Source organism: Symphodus melops (genome assembly GCF_947650265.1).
Source record: "Symphodus melops genome assembly, chromosome: 19".
NCBI lineage: Eukaryota > Metazoa > Chordata > Actinopteri > Labriformes > Labridae > Symphodus > Symphodus melops.
In genome coordinates this window covers 7,824,356-7,841,765 of record NC_136709.1, presented here as the reverse complement: position 1 = coordinate 7,841,765, position 17,410 = coordinate 7,824,356, and the positions used below count along the sequence as shown (strand labels likewise).

General features: G+C 43.5%; 1 protein-coding gene across 1 annotated transcript in view; it reads right to left on the bottom strand.

Moving 5' to 3' along the window:
• fndc5a (fibronectin type III domain containing 5a) overlaps positions 1 to 17,410 on the bottom strand; it is a 40,032-nt gene that overhangs the window by 6,175 nt on the left and 16,447 nt on the right. The window contains 2 exon segments of the mRNA XM_079369453.1: positions 4,515 to 4,713; positions 5,744 to 5,859. Of these exon segments, the coding sequence (XP_079225579.1) occupies positions 4,515 to 4,713; positions 5,744 to 5,859 (315 nt within the window).

Here is a 17,410-nt window from a genome sequence, read left to right as displayed (position 1 = left end):
CACCTAACAAAAATAAATTAGTCACACGTAGACGCAGGTGTGGCGAGAGTGAGGCTACTTTGGTCACAGGAGCTTCACTATCGAGCAGCGTCTGCATGACATGTAAACACATAGAAAAAAATAGTTGTAGTAGTGGCGTGCAACGAGTAACGCGCGTAAGTAAGTAAGCGTACATGAGTTTTGAATATTATTAAGTGCAAAGCGGTATGTCGCCACACGTGCATCTACAGTTTAACTTTCGAAGTCCCCTCTCTCTAAGCTTGTTGTATGGTGCATGCAATGGTGTATGTACATTTGCTGGGAATAAGGGAACGATAAGATATCCCAGAATTACTCTGTTAATATTTTGCAGCACGTGACATCTTACAATTACTACACTGGGCGTGCTTTTTCCTCTAATAGCTCTAAAAGAAATAAACTGATGATAAACTGTCGAAGTGATTTTATTGCACAGTCTAACTTGCTCCTCATTTAGCTTAAATACAAGATCAGGTGCATTCATTGATTCTTTTCTCCACAAACAAACATTACACTGACAATCATGTGCTAATGAGACCTCAGTAGTGAGCAAAGCAGTCTTGAGTGCTCTGCAAAAAATGCATACACGGTAAATTATCCTGTGTGTCTGATTTATGTCTTTTCTCATTTTGGTTTACCTTGCAGTTGTGCTGGGTGCATGCAGAGAAAGGCCCACCAAGGCATGTCTATACACATGGCCGCGGGAAGTGGGGGTGCTAGTGACAAGGGGGAGATTTTTTAAAAATGTATTAAAAATATTTTTGCACAATTTATAAATTCCTTGTGAATCTTCTGGGAAACGACTTTGACACACGTAGGCTATTACATATGTTTTTTTTATTATTATTATTTTTAGGCATAACTAACACAAGTTCACGGAAGTTACGTTGTCAACGTCAGGCAGGCGCGTGGTTGCAGACGCAGAGTAAAGTGAAAAGGTTCTCCGCTCGCTCCATGCTCGGTCTACGAGTGTCACAGTTCAAGATGTAGCATCATGTTGGACTAAGCTCCAGTAACAAACAAGAGCCATGTTTTCAGAGACAGAAAAACTGATTGAGTTACGTCTGTGCCTACCAGTCTCTGTGGCCTCATCTGAGCGCACCTTCTCAGCCTTGCGTCTTTTGAAAACATGGGTACGCAGCACCATGATGACCCAGAAAAGACTCACAAACTTTTAATTGACGCATGCCCACACAAACATTTTGAACTCCCTGGACATTCGTCCCCTTATTGAAGACTTAATTTTCACGACCCCAGAGCACACCTCCACATTTGGACACCTGTAACCAGGGCACCCTGTCTGCAGCTCAAAGTAAGATCATGGTGCTGCCGCGCACTTTCTATGCAGTTTAACGTCACACTATAGTATTTTTGCAAGGTGGTGGTGATTGAGAGTGTTACTTTGATAATGTGTTCTGTGAGTAATGGATTTGGAGAACTGTTTAATAACAAATGTCGGAGATCATTTACTTGTGGTTCGCGTAAAAAGGTTGGAGATGGAGAAAAACATGTGTTATTTTGTGCGTGTGTTTGTGTAATGAATGTGGAGAGCTGTTCAATAATGTGCTTAGATTGTCTGAGATTATTTCTTTGTGCTGTGCGTAAAAGGATTTTGGAGCTAATAGAGTGGTGTGTGACAGGTGCAGTAACTCCGGTTGATGCCAGCTGAAACCTATTGCATTGTTAAAGTGTTATTGTGAAGTTTAAGTAATATTGCATATATTCTGTGTGCGGCCCAGGCTGTGTTCACTGAGGAGTGTAAGACAATGACGTGGTGAATCTTAATCTATGTATTTATTTTTAAACATTTAAATGTATATATTATAAATGTATTCTAAATAGGCTCATAGGTTTTTTGTCCAAAAAAAAACAAAAGACTTTCACAGCACCCCCTGTTCAGATAGATAGATAGATACTTTATTGATCCCGAGGGAAATTTAGGGCATCCAGTAGCAGTATACAGACAGGCAGGACACAAGACATTGGTTACAATATAAGACATCGGTTACAATACACACCCGCTGTCCCCCCTCCCCTCTCTATACGATAATCCCCCAAACAAGAAGGAAGAAACTGGTTACATGTGTATGTACAGAGGTCTTTGAGCTTATGCCCGAGGTGTGAGTACAGTCGTTAAACAGTCGTTAAACAGTCAATGCAGTGATTAGCATTGAGTGTCCTGAAACAATGAGGTGAAACCAGGGGTGGTTAGGGTGACTGCCATTTAAGTACCCAACTATTGAGGAGCAGATTAGCATTAAGTGTTGAAGACAATAGAGTGAAACTTGACCTAGTTAGGGTGATCATGTCAACCCTTACAGATGTAGCATTAACAATACAGTAGGATGGACCAGATGATTAGAGTGATTATCATTAAAGTGACCTGTGCTCAGTAAGGTGACTATGAATATGCATTAAAGTGTCCAACTGGAGGCTGACTCTGAGGTCAGCGGTGCAGATGAGGAGTGAGAAAAAAGAAAAAAAAAGAGTCCAGGGTTCACCGTCTGGTTCTTCCCTGCCGTGACAGTGAAGTGTTGTACAGCCTTATGGCCAGGGGGACGAAAGAGTTCTTGAGTCTGTCCGTGGAGCACGACTGTGACAGCAGTCTGTCACTGAACATGCTCCTCTGGCCGGTGAGGGTGCTGTGCAGAGGGTGGTGTGTGTTGTCCATGATGGAGAGCATTTTGTCCAGAGACCTCCTCTCTACCACTGTCACCAGTGAGTCCAGCTCTGTGCCCACCACAGAGCCGGCCCTCCTCACCAGTCTGTCCAGGCGTGCTGTGTCCCTCTTTTTGCAGCTTCCTCCCCAGCACACCACGGCGTAGAAGAGGACGCTGGACACCACAGACTGGTAGAACATCTGCAGCAGCTTTTTGCAGATGTTGAAGGACCCCAGCCTTCTCAGGAAGTACAGACAACTCTGTCCCTTCCTGCAGGTAGTGTCCATGTTAGGCGACCAGTCCAGCTTGTCATCCAGCTGCAGCCCCAGATACCCGTAGGTCCTGACCACCTCCACGTCGACCCCCCCGATGGAAACAGGTTCTAGATGTGGTTTGTTCCTTCGGAAGTCCACCACCATTTCCTTGGTCTTGGAGGTGTTTAGCTGCAGATGGTTGTCACTGCACCACGTCACAAAGTCCTCGATCAGGCTCCTGTACTCCTCCTCCTGTCCATCCCTGACACAAGCAACTATCGCAGTGTCGTCCGAGTATTTCTGCATGTGGCAGAGCTCAGAGTTATACTGGAAGTCAGAGGTGTACAGGGTGAACAGGACAGGGGAGAGCACAGTCCCCTGTGGTGCACCGGTACTGCTGACCACCGTGTCTGATGTGCAGTCCTTCAGTCTGACGTACTGTGGTCTCTCTGTGAGGTAGTCCGTGATCCACCTCACCAGGTACGAGTCCACCCTCATCTCGGTCAGCTTGTCTCTCAGTAGGAGGGGATGGATGGTGTCGAAAGCGCTTGAGAAATCAAAGAACATGATTCTCATCACGCTGCTCCCTTTGTCCAGATGAGAGTAAGCCCTGTGTAGAAGATAGAGGATGGCATCGTCCACGCCCACCTTTGCCTGGTATGCAAACTGCAGGGGATCCTGTGCGTGTTGGACCTGAGGTCTGAGGTGTTGGAGCAGCAGCCGTTCGAAGGTCTTCATAACGTGGGATGTCAGAGCGATTGGTCTGAAGTCTCCTGGCTCACTGGGGTTTTTCTTCTTGGGGACCGGGGTGAGGCACAAGGTCTTCCAGAGTACAGGAACCTTCCCAAGCCGCAGGCTCATGTTGAAGATGTGCTGAAGTGGCTCCCCCAGCTCAGCAGAGCAGGCCTTTAGCATCCTGGGACACACCTTGTCCGGGCCGGCTGCCTTCCTGGGACGGAGTCTCTTCAGCTCCTTTCTAACCTGGTCTCTGGTGATGGTGGGGGGGAGGGGGGATGGTGGGGGGATGGGGGATGGATTGTCACTGGAGGTTGTGTCTGTCCTAGTGGAGGTGTTGGGGGGAGTGAGAGGGGGGGAGGGGGTGTGTAGAGGGGTGCTGGGGGGACAGGTAGAAGTTGGCACGGAGCCAAGACAAACATAACATATCACAACGAGTACGACAGGGATGGAGCTACTGGATATGCGGCCACTCACGTCGGCGCACAGTTTGCATTCAAAGTTTGCGTTCAAAACAACTTCCAGCGGCCCTGTCTATACGCAATGAAGTATGGGGGAATTTGGATGTTTTTCCCCCTTGAGTGGTGGTCAACAGAGATAAGCAGTAGGCTTTGTGTGCCTACTCTTTTGTAAAATTTAATTTCACGCTTTGTGTGTCACATTTTTGTTGGTCTTTAGACAAAATCAATCATTATATTGTCAGAAGGCAAAGGTCTCTGTACTCAGTCTGAAAGAAAAGAAAAGGATTGAGGAAATGTGCAGTTTTTTTTCTTTACGGCTGGATGGATATATTCAGTGACTGAGCAAACTTAAATATTGTGTCTTTTTTTGTAAAACGGAATACTACCTTTACTTTTAGAGGCCTGAGTCTCTGCCTCTTTTGGTGTTCTGAAGCGCAGGGGTTCGCTCAATGGACTCGATCCAGACATGCTGATGGATTGGACATGCACAATGTAGTCTGTCTCCTCCTCCAAGTCCCATAATGCACAGGAGCGTGTGGTGGTGTTGACTTCCTGGATGAATCGTAGCATGCGCACATCTTTTTTCTGTTAAAGAATAACATGGGTGAGGAAGGTCATTGTAAACATTAGGAGGACAGTTTTGTGGTCTGTCCTTACATTACAATACTGGATCTAAATCTGCTTTATGGGTTATTTACTGGATATGTCCACATACTGTAAAACCATTTTACTTAAAACCATAAGTAAAAATCAATGGACGATACATGAGTGACGTCACCCATCTGTAACGGCAGGGGGCTTAGAAAGCTGCTCCATGGCGGTTGCTATGCTGGAAATGCTGTCTCAACCTAGTTTTTAGTCGACCAGATGTCAGGCTAAGAGCTGGAGCTGAGGCGGGTTTTAAGCCCCCTTGACAAACTGCTATATCAAGACTGCCCATCAATCAAGTCAGATATGCCCCATACTATGTATAACTCGTATCCTTCATAAAATCAAAAGAGATAAGTTGTAAAAATAACAATAAATCACCCCCCCCCCCCCCCCAGAGGACAATAACCAATCAGACCTACATCACTTTCTACCCCATGTTATGAAATGTAAATTTCTGCTATAAAGACATGCATTTCATGATTGGGGTCTGTAATGATAGGAGCATGTGTTTACAATGAATACAATTAACATCAGTACAGACAAAAGAGTAAGAAAACATCATTGACGGAGTTAGTAAAAATAAAGCATCTAGTCCAACTAGCATTAAGACCAAAACACTTATTTATACAAAAATAAATACAAAATAACCCCCCCACAACATAACAGGGTCTGTATGTGACTTCCAGGTATCTTGGAGCAAGCCTCAAGCGGACAATCGAGTAACTGCAGTTTTTTGCATTACATATATAGCATTTTGTTTTCCTCTGCATGAACAACACAGTACTGTCAGAAAGTGAGCCACAATGATTTTGCTCCTAAGTAAACTTATGTTTCACCCTGTGAATGAATGTACATGTGTGCATTTCTGTCTGAAGCTGTTGGAGTAATTGTGTAATTGTCTCTGTCTACTATATCAACCAAAGTGGTTTATTTACAAATACATCCTCGAGGTATGTCGACTCACCTGCTGTGTGATGGCAAAGCCAATGACGGGGTCTCCCTCTGGGATGTCCCATGTCACCACAGCAGAGTTTGCTTTTACTGCTTTGATGGTCACATTGACGGGAGGCGACAAACTATCTGCAAACACAAAGAGAAACAAGAAACAAGCTTATTTTTGATTTTTAAAAGTTGCATTATTATTATTGCAATTATTTTTCCAGGGACACTCTTAACACATTCTCATCTTCTAAATATGTTTTTTTTTTTACCTAAAAGTTGCAATTTTCCCTTGTTCAGGCAGCATCTTATGACACACAAATATGACAGACGCCGTAAACTAGACATGGATCAAAATGTGTTATAAATATAATCAGCATAAATAAAAAGACATATCTCTTATGTTATTATTTGGAGTTTACTACATGGGCTCAATGAACTGTTTTAATAGTGTGAACTCTCACAGGTTTGACAGGAGACCACAAAAATCTGATGCACTGAAGGACTGGACCTGTTCAGACAATGTCAAAAGTAATTCTCAGTTAGACATTTTTAAACTTGTGCTCAGTGTTTTAATGTGCTATTTTGCATCACTAAAGCTGCAGATCTGTTACGTTTCTCAGTCTTAGGGTTACTGAGGTGTTTTGCACAACATTTTAGCAGGGCCATTTGTGCAATATAACTGTATCTTTGTTGGTCTGACATCATTGTTTGTGTATACAGCCCAATTCTCAGTGTTTGTAAACTCTCTCTTACTTAACCAAGTGATTTTATTGCCTTCAATGGTGTTTTCTGTCAGTATGAGGATGCTTTGTAATCTAATAAAGGCTCTTGTATTAGATGGTAATGAGAAAAAGCTAATTCATTTCATTGGTTGAAGGACTTGTGTTGCATTAGACATTAATTCTGTTTCAGATTGATATTTGAAATATTAAGTTGGGTTGAAAGAGAGGGATAGAGGACAGATGCAACGGTCACTCGCAGTAATAGCCCTTTTTTTGTCTTTTGATGCAGCATAAATCTAATTCAGACTTCTAAATGCAGTCAATGACTTATTGAATAGGTTTGCGCTCACTTGCCCTTCTACAGGTACGAATCTCACATTTGGAAATTACAGGATCAAAGTCTGTTGTAGTGCTTGAAAACACACATACTATACATTCAGAAACCACTGTTTTGGAGCTTGGCCTGACTAACAGTAGATAATAGGAGGGGCACCAGTGGCTTTGTTCATGTTTTAATAGCTGTTTTCTTTTTATCTGTTTTCAAAGAAATCTGAGGAAGGAGTGTCATGGACAAACCCTCCCTCGGACAAGTCCGATACATATTAATCAATAGATCAATCAATCAATCTTTATTTGTATAGTCACAATTCAGTATGGGGGGGGGGGGATTCTGTTCAGGTTATCATTAAACGTTTTATTTCTAAATTGCTTAAATATTGCTATCAGGTGTTTCTTTACCGACTTTAAGAGGTCAACTCAATTTCACTTTAAAATATAAACAAACTAAAGTTTTTTAGTGTTTGAAATTAGTCCTTTATTGTCAACTAAGTTATTATTAGTTATTGCTAATCACACAATTAATGAATGCATATTATAGTCTAAAGTCTTAATATGATGCCATCAGATGTATGTTTTCTCTTTTAATCATTTCATTTATGTTCTTCACGAGTCAAAGAATGGGTATGACAACACCCACAATACAGAAACATGTATTACAGTTATTTAAACCATGGCCTCCGTTTGAAATCAAACTGAGATGGTTTGGGTCTGTATTTCATGAATTTCCCCAACATCAAGTTTCCTTTCCTTTCTCTTCGATATTTAACAGCTAAAGAAGGACAAACATACAAATGAGTTACATCAAATGAAAATGTCATTAAGGAAAAAGAAAACACAGACAAAAAGAACACAGAAAAACATAAAAAAAATACAAAGAAATAAGACAAGAGGTGGAAATTGGATAGTAAAAAGGTATTAAATTAAAAGAAAATAATTAGAATAATAATGCTAAATGTGTGTGGTACTCCACCCTATGTGGACTCACTGTGGACGCCCTTTTTTAGACAAATATAATCCCAGAATTTCAAGACATTTTCCCATCCATCCATCCATACATACATCCATACATGCATTTTCAACACCTCTTCCCATTTTCCCTCATCATATGGCACCTTGCCCCCTGATGGGGAGAAACTCTGCACGCTCTGTACCTCACAGAGCGTCCCAGGTGGTGTGAAGTTGTGAGGAACATGATGTCCATTGTTGTTTGTGTAGGTCATTCCAGATGTGTTTGTTCACCACCTTATTTGCCTCTATGAAGGTTAATTCTCTGATGGGCCCACTGCCCAACAGAACTGTTGTATTGCTTAATATGTAAATTATGTAATCTGAAACTTGTTGTATCCTATGGCCGGATAAGACCATAGGTGAGGGTAGGAACAAAGATCGACCGGTAAATCGAGAGCCTTGCCTTTCGGCTTAGCTCCTTCTTCACCACAACGGTCCGATACAGCGACTTCATGACTGCGGACGCCGCACTGAATCGTGAAACAATCAGGGGGGAGATGGAGCGATCTCACGCTCCATATCCCCCCACTCATGAACAAGACCCCGGGATACTTTAACTCCTCCACCTGGGGCAAGGACTCCCCACCGACCTGAAGAGGGCAAGCCACCTTTTTCCACTCGAGAACCATGGCCTCAGATTTAGAGGTGCTGATCCTCATCCCAGCCGCCTCACACTTGGCAGCGAACTACCCCAGTGTGCATTAGGGGTCCAGGTTCGATGGAGCCAACAAGACCACATCTGCAAAAAGCAGAGACGAGATCCTGTGGTCCCTGAACCTGAACCCCTCCGGCCACTGGCTGTACCTAGAAATTCTGTCCACAAAAGTTATGAACAGAACTTGTGACAAAGGGCAGCCCTGCCGGAGGCCAACGCGGACTGGGAACAGGTCCGACTTACTCCCGGCAATGCGAACCAGACTCCTGCTCCGTCATACAGGGACCGGACCGCCCTTAGGAAAGGGCCCCGGACCCCATACTCTCAAAGCACCCCCCACAGGACGCTACAGGGGACACGGTCGAACGCCTTCTCTAGATGCACAAAGCACAAGTGGACTGGTTGCGCAAACTCAGATGAACCCGCTGGAGAGTGTAGCGCTGGTCCAGTGGCCAGGACGAAAACCGCATTGTTCCTCTTGGATAGGTTCGACTAACGGCTGGATCTCTCCAGTACCCTGGAATAGACTTTCCCAGGGAGGCTGAGGAGTGTGATTCCCTGATAGTTGGAACACACCCTCCAATCCCACTTCTTAAAAAGAGGGACCACCACCCCGGTCTGCCAGCCTCAGGAGTCCTATGCACTTGCAACACCCAATGAGTCCTTCTTCAGCTTGACGGCCTCCCTTACTTCCGGTGTCCACCACTGGGTTCGGGGATTGCTGCCATGACAGGCACCAGAAACCCTGCAACCACAGCTCAGAGAAGCTGCTTTGACAATGGAGGTGGAGAACATGGTCCACTCGGACTTAATGTCTCCAGCCTCCCAGGATCTGTTAGAAGCTCACCTAGAGATGGGAGTTGAATGCCTTGCTAACAGAGGGTTCTGCCAGACGTTCCCAGCAGACCCTCACTACACTTTTGGGCCTGCCGAGTCTGACCGGCTTCCTCACCTGCCAACGCATCCAACTCACCACCAGGTAGTGATCTATTGACAGCTCAGCCCCTTTCCTCACCTGAGTGTCGAGACACACTCCCAAAAGCCAGAATCTGTGTCCGTGGATTGGGTCGCCGAGGCCCCCACCGTTGACTGCTGCCTGATCCACAATGCACCCTACCCCTACGGCTTCCTCTGTGGAAGGTGGCTCCACAGGAGGACAAGCCCATGTTGTCCTTTCAGGCGAGACCAGGCTGGACTCTTCGGGTAAAGGCCCGGCCACAAGACGCTCTCCTGCGGGCCCCAACTCCAGTCCTGGCTCCAGGGTGGCTGAAGGACCGTGACGTCGGGGGCTCTGCCATGCCGGGCGACGTCACAGTCCTTGATTTTAAACTCTTCATAGGGGTTTATGAGTTAATTTCCCCACTGCCATAATACATTAACCACTTAGACCATTGTTTTTCAAATAGTTTCAAGTTCCCCCACATTTTATAAGTTAAGTTTTTCATCTGATACATTTTTTTAATTGTTTCCCTCCATTTATATACCAAAGTACATGTTTTTTTCATATGGACCCCTACCAGTTTGCATATCGGCCTAACCGATCGACTGACGACGCCATCTCCACTGCCCTCCACTCAGCCCTCACCCACCTGGAGACCAAGGACGCCCATGTCAGAATGCTGTTCATCGACTTCAGCTCAGCATTCAACACCATCATCCCGCAGCAGCTCATCCACAAACTGGACAACCTGGGCCTAAGCACCTCCATGTGCAACTGGCTGCTGGACTTCCTGACAGGGAGACCACAGGCAGTCCGGGTCGGCAGCAACTCCTCCAGCACCATCATGATGAACACGGGGGCCCCCCAAGGATGTGTGCTGAGCCCCCTCCTCTTCACTCTGCTGACCCATGACTGCGCCCCATCTTCCAGCTCCAACCTCTTTGTTAAGTTTGCGGACGACACGACTGTGGTGGGTCTCATCAACAACAACGACGAGACAATCTACAGGAGTGAGGTGAGCAGACTGGCCTCGTGGTGCAAGGACAATAATCTCCATCTGAACGTGGAGAAGACGAAGGAGATTGTTGTGGACTTCAGGAGAACGCACACCCAGCATGCTCCTCTGACCATCGACGGTGCTGCAGTGGAGAGGGTGAGCAGCACCAAGTTCCTGGGTGTGCACATCTCTGAAGACCTGTCCTGGAGCCTCAACTCTGCATCACTGGCCAAAAAAGCTCACCAGCGCCTTTACTTCCTCCGCAAACTGAGGAGAGCGAGAGCCCCATCCTCCATCCTGCACACATTCTACAGAGGCACCATTGAGAGCATCATGTCCAGCTGCATCACTGTGTGGTACGGCGCCTGCACCGTGTCCTGCCGTAAGACTCTGCAGCGCATCGTGAGAGTAGCTGAGAAGATCATTGGTGTCTCTCTTCCCCCCCTTCTGGACATTTACAACTCACGTCTCACCCGCAAAGCCACCAGGATTGCAGGTGACCCCACCCACCCGTCCTACAGCCTCTTCAGCCTGCTGCCGTCTGGGAAGAGACTGCGGAGTCTCCGTGCTCGAACCAGCAGGCTCAAGAACAGTTTATTCCACCAGGCTGTCAGGAGACTCAACTCCCTCCCTGCCCTCCCCCCCTTCCGTCCACTCATCCCCTTTCCGGCCCCTGCCCCCATCCCCCCTCCGCCTCCTCCACCCTCTGCCCTCAGTTCTCTACCCTCCTTCATCCCTCTGCCCCCTCTGCCCTCCATCCCCATCATTACCCTCCCTCACCCCGCTGCCCCCTCTGCCCCCCACCCCCCCCCCCCCCCTTCATCCTGCCACAGTCTGCCCCTACAGGACCTGGCATCACCCCCCTCCTCCTCCACCCCCCGCATGCTCCACTAATTCACGCACCCTAAAAACTCTGCACAGCCATTTATTGTACTGTATTGACTATGCTATTTGCACTATTGCACACTACCTCACTTTAACTTTGTATTTTTAATCTGCACTCTGTTTATATTGTTAATACTGTAATTTATCTACCTCATAGTAATTTTGCTACTTGCACTATTGCACACTACCTCACTTTAACTTTGTATTTTTAATCTGCACTCTGTCTATATTGTTAATACTGTAATTTATCTACCTCATAGTAATTTGCTATTTGCACTATTGCACACTACCTCACTTTTAACTTCGTATTTTAATCTGCACTCTGTTTATATTGTTAATACTGTAATTTATCTACCTCATAGTAACTTATCCACATTCGACCTCAAAGCGAAACACTCACAAGTGCCTTGTCTGTCGATTGTCTGTTGTTCGTTATTTGTTGTCCAAATGTCTTTAGTTAAGTTATTTGTTGTCTGTTGTTCGTTATTTGTTGTCCAAATGTCTTTAGTTAAGTTATTTGTTGTACAGTATTGCTAGTTTTTTTCTTTAGTGCTCTTTTATGCACTGCAGGTTTGCACTGGGGGGGGGGGGGGAATGCAATTTCATCTGTGCTGTATGTTTAACATGTGGCATATTTGACAAATAAAGAACCTTGAACCTTGAACCTTGAACTTTTTATCAGGAGTAAATTCAGGATCTTCTCTCTCTTAACAATTAAGTCCTCTTTCATTTTGCAGTTTTTTTTTTAAATTAGGCGCCTAATCTTTAAAGTGTTTCTTACTAATACGTTGTTGATTGTGTCCGACTTTTATTCTTTGTACAGAAGAGTATTGTTTTCAAAGGAACATGACACATTCTCTATTGATGTCCATCTTGCTACAGAGGGATCATTTAGGTAGTGTATTGTTTGCATTGAGTTTCTGACCTGAGCTTTAGGTCAGGGACAAGCAAGGCCCCCTTTTTCTTTAGACATTTACAACTTCTTAATTTTAATGCACTTTTTTTTCTCATTTCACACAAATGAAGTTATCATTTTGTTCTCAATTTTTAAAAACATTTACACTAATGTACAGCGGAACGGTCTGAAACAAAAATAGGAGGAAAGAGAGTACATTCAATCTAATCCACTCTAGTCTTCTACTCATTGAAAGGTAACTCTTCTCCACCTATTCAGATCCTGCCCAATTTGTGCAGGAGTCTGTAATGTTCAAAGTATGTCTTGCTTCATCTGATAAATATCTGTTTGGGATAAAGCCTGTTTGGTCTGGACCTATAATGTGCAAAATCATATTTAAGAGTCTATCTTCTAGGATACTGCTGAGCATCTTTTGGTCTATATTCAATAGGGTAATTGGCTGATAAGAGCCAGAGTCAGAGTGATCCTTGCCTTCGTAATGTATGACTGTGATTATAAAGCAGCAGCAGGTATTTGCCCACTGACTATGATCCAGTGCCCAATTGAAAGTTCTTTCTAAGACCGGTGCTAGTTCTTTTTCAAATTCCTTATAAAATTCAGCTGTGAAGCCGTCACTCCCTGGATATTTTCCCTTTTTGTTTATCTATTGCAACCATAATCTGACGAAGTCAAGTTTACAGTTTGTTTCTCTGTTATCGGTGGTCGTTTTATTTCAGACATATTATATTCCTTGATTTTATTTTGAGGAAGCAGATTGTCATAAATTTACTAGATGTGGAAACAACAAATTATGTTAAACAATGGCCGAAAAAGCCACCTGGGGGTTTGCACCCCATTAAATACCCAACTTAATACTCTAAAAGATGAATACGAAGGACACACAGGTTTGAAAACTGAGGAGGCAGAGACGGGATCCAAGACATCTGGAGCTCAGAACTTTCAGGGTTCTGAGGGCCCAAGCAGTAGGAAGATCTGTGAATGACCTCAACCAAGTAAAACATGTTCATCGATCGCTGCTGAAAAGTAAAATGGATTGTGTGATTGACTGCCCCTCTGTAGAGCTGCCTAAAGTGATTGAACCACTTCCTGACGATGGACCTGCACCATATGGCGAATGGTTTGTTTTAGTCTCTAAACCCACTCGCCCACCAGAAGCCAGCACACTTATCAACTGACTTATGCTGCTCCATCGGTTCAGCCAGAGATTTTAGCACACCCTCCTGTGAATGGGAGTCATGTAAATCAACTACCTTATGTTGCCCTCTACAACAGTGAAGCATCATTGAGAAGGAACAACTACAAAACGTCTGGACAGCACCTAAATGTTAATCACCTTCCTCAGGCAGCAAGGAATTTAGCAATAGAGGCTACAAACTCTCTGTGCAAAATGTCTCTGCTGTGTTTAGGCCTTGGCAATAGTGGTAAAATCGTTGAGCCGACGATTCAAAACCCAGGGGTTGATTGTGGTAGACTCTAAACAGATAGCTCTTGAATGCAGCTTCTCACCTGTCCCCCTTCCCTGCTCACAAATCAGGTCAGCTTATTTAAAGCACAGGGATGACTGTTACATGGTTCAGGCTCTTGCTCTTGTCTGGCAGTTGTTTGGTGTTGCTGCTGTGATAATAGTTGGCCAATGGTTCCCTGTTCCCTGCTTAAACTGCTGCTGCCCTTTTGTTTTGCCTCATTGTTGTACGGGTTTCCTTCATAACATTTTTTAGTTTTGTTTAATATTCTTTTGGACTTTGTTTATTAGTTTAGTTACACACTGCCACCAACTAGAATATGCCTGTTTACTTTGTTTTGTTTTTTAATTAGTTGTGCTTTTCTTTCAGCCACAGATCCACTATGTTCAGATTCTAGGTACCCAGGGTGAGGTCCTTCGACTTTACATGCGAGTTAAGAGCACTGGGTCACTAATAGACTGCATTAACGTTTTGATTGTTGTGACATTTGCTGTGCTGCACAAATGGGCTTTTCAAGGCCATCGATGGTGGTCACCTGGAAATGCATTCTCAACTTAACTTTCAGGCAACCTAAGGGTAGATAAAGAGCTGGAGCTGAGGTGGGTTTTTTAGTTTTATACACGCACATTATTGTTAATTAAATCAAATAGTACATCCCGTACAGTGTGCGTAGAATAGATCAAGACATGAGCTAATCAGACATATTTTTGTTTTCTGAACCAGACTGTAAACATGTTCATTTCAGCTGTTAAAATTGGCTGATTTTTAATTGGCGTGTATGTGACTGCAGGTGCTTCTGCAGCCAGCCTCAAGTGGACATTCAACAAACTGTTAAATTTTCCATTTCTGCATTGGCTTATTTTTCAAGGTTTTTCAGGTTGTCAATTGGTTCAGAACAAGTGTTTCACTACACAAACAATGGCAAAACGTTGCTATTTGTTTATTTGTGTGTATCTCTGAGATCTGATACTGAGCCAGTCTGATGTCTCTCTAACACTCTGTTCCTGACAACAATTTGATCAATAAGGATCTGCTTATTAAACTTTACATCACACCTTATATGACTTGTAGATTCTGTTGTTTTGCAAAGATATGGGAAGGATAGTGTTGCATCTAAATTAGTGATCTTTGTGAGTGAACTTTTTCTTATAAAAACATTCTATACAGCTTGGCGTTGTGTATTGGGAAGTTAGTTTCAAAAATGGGATACAGTATCGTTCTCCTTCCCCACTTTCTATAGCCAAAGTTGAACGATGTCTTTGAGGTCCCACTTTACAACTTCTGATCACCTGTTTTCTTTTTTTGTCTGTCTCCTCTCCGTCATATGACTGCACTGTGCTGGGACAACCGGTGGACCTTGGCTCAGATTGCAGCCTTTTAATATTCGCATGACATGAAAGTCAGCTCTAATAAAAAAATAAAAAAAACAAGACAGATATCTTCATGAACTCTCTCTCTCTCATTCCAGTGGAACACATTCTGAGCGATAGGGGTGACTTTGAGTGTTGACAGCTATCTCTTGTGTGTTTAAGTGTGTGTGTTAACTCTCTGATAAGCAGAATGATGGCTAGATGTATATTCCATGTTGTGGAGTGTGAAAGGTGACAGCTCTTTAAAATGTGTTTATTAGAGAGCTCTCAAGAGAGTGTGTGTCAATATATTTGAATACAAGGACATAAAAAAGCTGACATCATCAGCATACACACACCTTTCACTATCGAATGAACGTACTGCTCATCAGTCTGTCACAGGATCACACCTCCAACCCTCTGAGCAGGCAACCACCCATCCCTCCTGACCCTTCCTCTGGATTCCTACTTATTGGTTGTAAATGGGGAATTGGTGCAGGTATGGATAAATGAATGGAGAGATAATAGCTTGTAAAAAAAACATTTGTTTGTTTTTCCTTTTACCAGTTGAAAATTATTCTAAACAGTTACTATTTTAATTTCAACAATTATCCTCTTTAAGGGTCAACATTAACATCAAACTGTTAATAATTGATAGAGAAATGCATAATACTTTTTATAGCCTGGGAAATACCATGATCATTGACACACGGCTCTGCTTTAATAACACTGACCAATGTCCAATTAAAACGTGGGCAGAGGTAAGGCATAAATAAAAAAAGGCCTGCAATGATCAGATGTCAGTATCCATATCATGTCTCTGGATTTCTGAATGTTCATGTCGGCATTAATTGCAGGAACACAACACAACATTGCCCAAGATAAGGCCCCCATTCTTATTTCATATTGTTAGTTGGTGCATTATTTGTTTGTAACTATTTAAATTACTAAAAGAAAAGTGATCCCGAGGCATTTTAGGCAGTTTCTCACTCTTCCTACTGTTGTCTGGGACACTTGAAAAGAGCAGTGAAGGCTGCAAGTAACCTATGGTTGGCCTTCTAGTCAGCATCTTAAAAAAAAGGCATTAGATAGTGTTTTTTTTTTTTTTTTAAAGATTTATTTCTGGCCTTTTGCCTTTATTATGATAGAGAGAGGAAGGTGGATGATTGCGGAAATCAGGGAGAGAGCGGGGAGAGACATGCGGGAGAGGGGCCACAGGCCGGATGCGAACCCGGGCCGCGTGGCCGCAGGGACTACAGCCTCGCTACATGAGACGTGTGCGCTGCCGCTGCGCCACCAGCGCCCCATTAGATAGTGCTTTTGATGAAGTTGTGAAACAACTGCCTCCTTTGTGGAATGAGATTTTAAAATTTGTAAGGGTGTACTTTTTCCTGTTACACATCACTTATGGACCCAATTTTTAAAACAGACAGCAGAGAGTATAAGAACTGGGTTGGTTACATTCTTACATTCTTCATCATAAACAAATGTAAGTCATTTCAAAGTCATTTCACTGCAGCACTGCATCCTTATCCTTTAAGTAACACATTTCACTGAGTAAGGGCCCTGGGCCTATTCTGCTCTTTGAAATTCTGATGGGTAAGTTGGTAGGATTGGGAACAAACATGAAAACTGTCTGTTAGAAATATCACATTCTACTTTAACTTTGCATTTTAAGGTAGCCACAGTATGCCTGTGCTTTTATTATTTTGATTACCTTCATTTATTTCCTTGAATTTCTCTGTAACTCTGCTTGCTAATTCATGTTCAGTGGTTCTGTTGGCTCCTGACCCTCTTTGGGGGATTTCATAGTAAGTTGATGGGGGCTACTGGTTAGATTGCTCTCCATCTACGGAGGCTATAGTCCTCCAAGCTGATGGCCCCACTGTCTCCCAATTTTCTACTCTATTCACTATCCTATGAAATAAGGGGGAAAAGAACAACAAAAATGATTCTTAAGAAAATATCTTTTTGAGAAAGAAACAAGGGTTAAGGAAATGCCAAAGAGTATTTAGTCAATTTTAATTTTAATACAATTTCTAAAAAGCTTGTGTAAAAATTTAAAAGACAGCGTTTGATGGAAAATAGTACAAATAAAACATGTCACTTAAAGACCTCAGACATTTTTGAATCACACATCTACCTTAGACAGAATCCAACTGGCTTTTAGCAACACTGACAGTGTCACATGGTGCGGGCAGAAAACAGGGAGGAGGACCCAATTGCAGGTAAAACAAAAGATTTATTTAATTGAAAGGCAAAATAAAAACTTACTTAAATAATAAATTTTTTTAAAAAACAAGTAAATCCAGAGAGCCAAGGGAGACAAATGATGGGCCTTCAGGCATACAGGCCAAAGGAAGTTCAGGAGGACGGCCCGGAGGCCGACCAGACACAGGGAATCAGTTCAGGGGG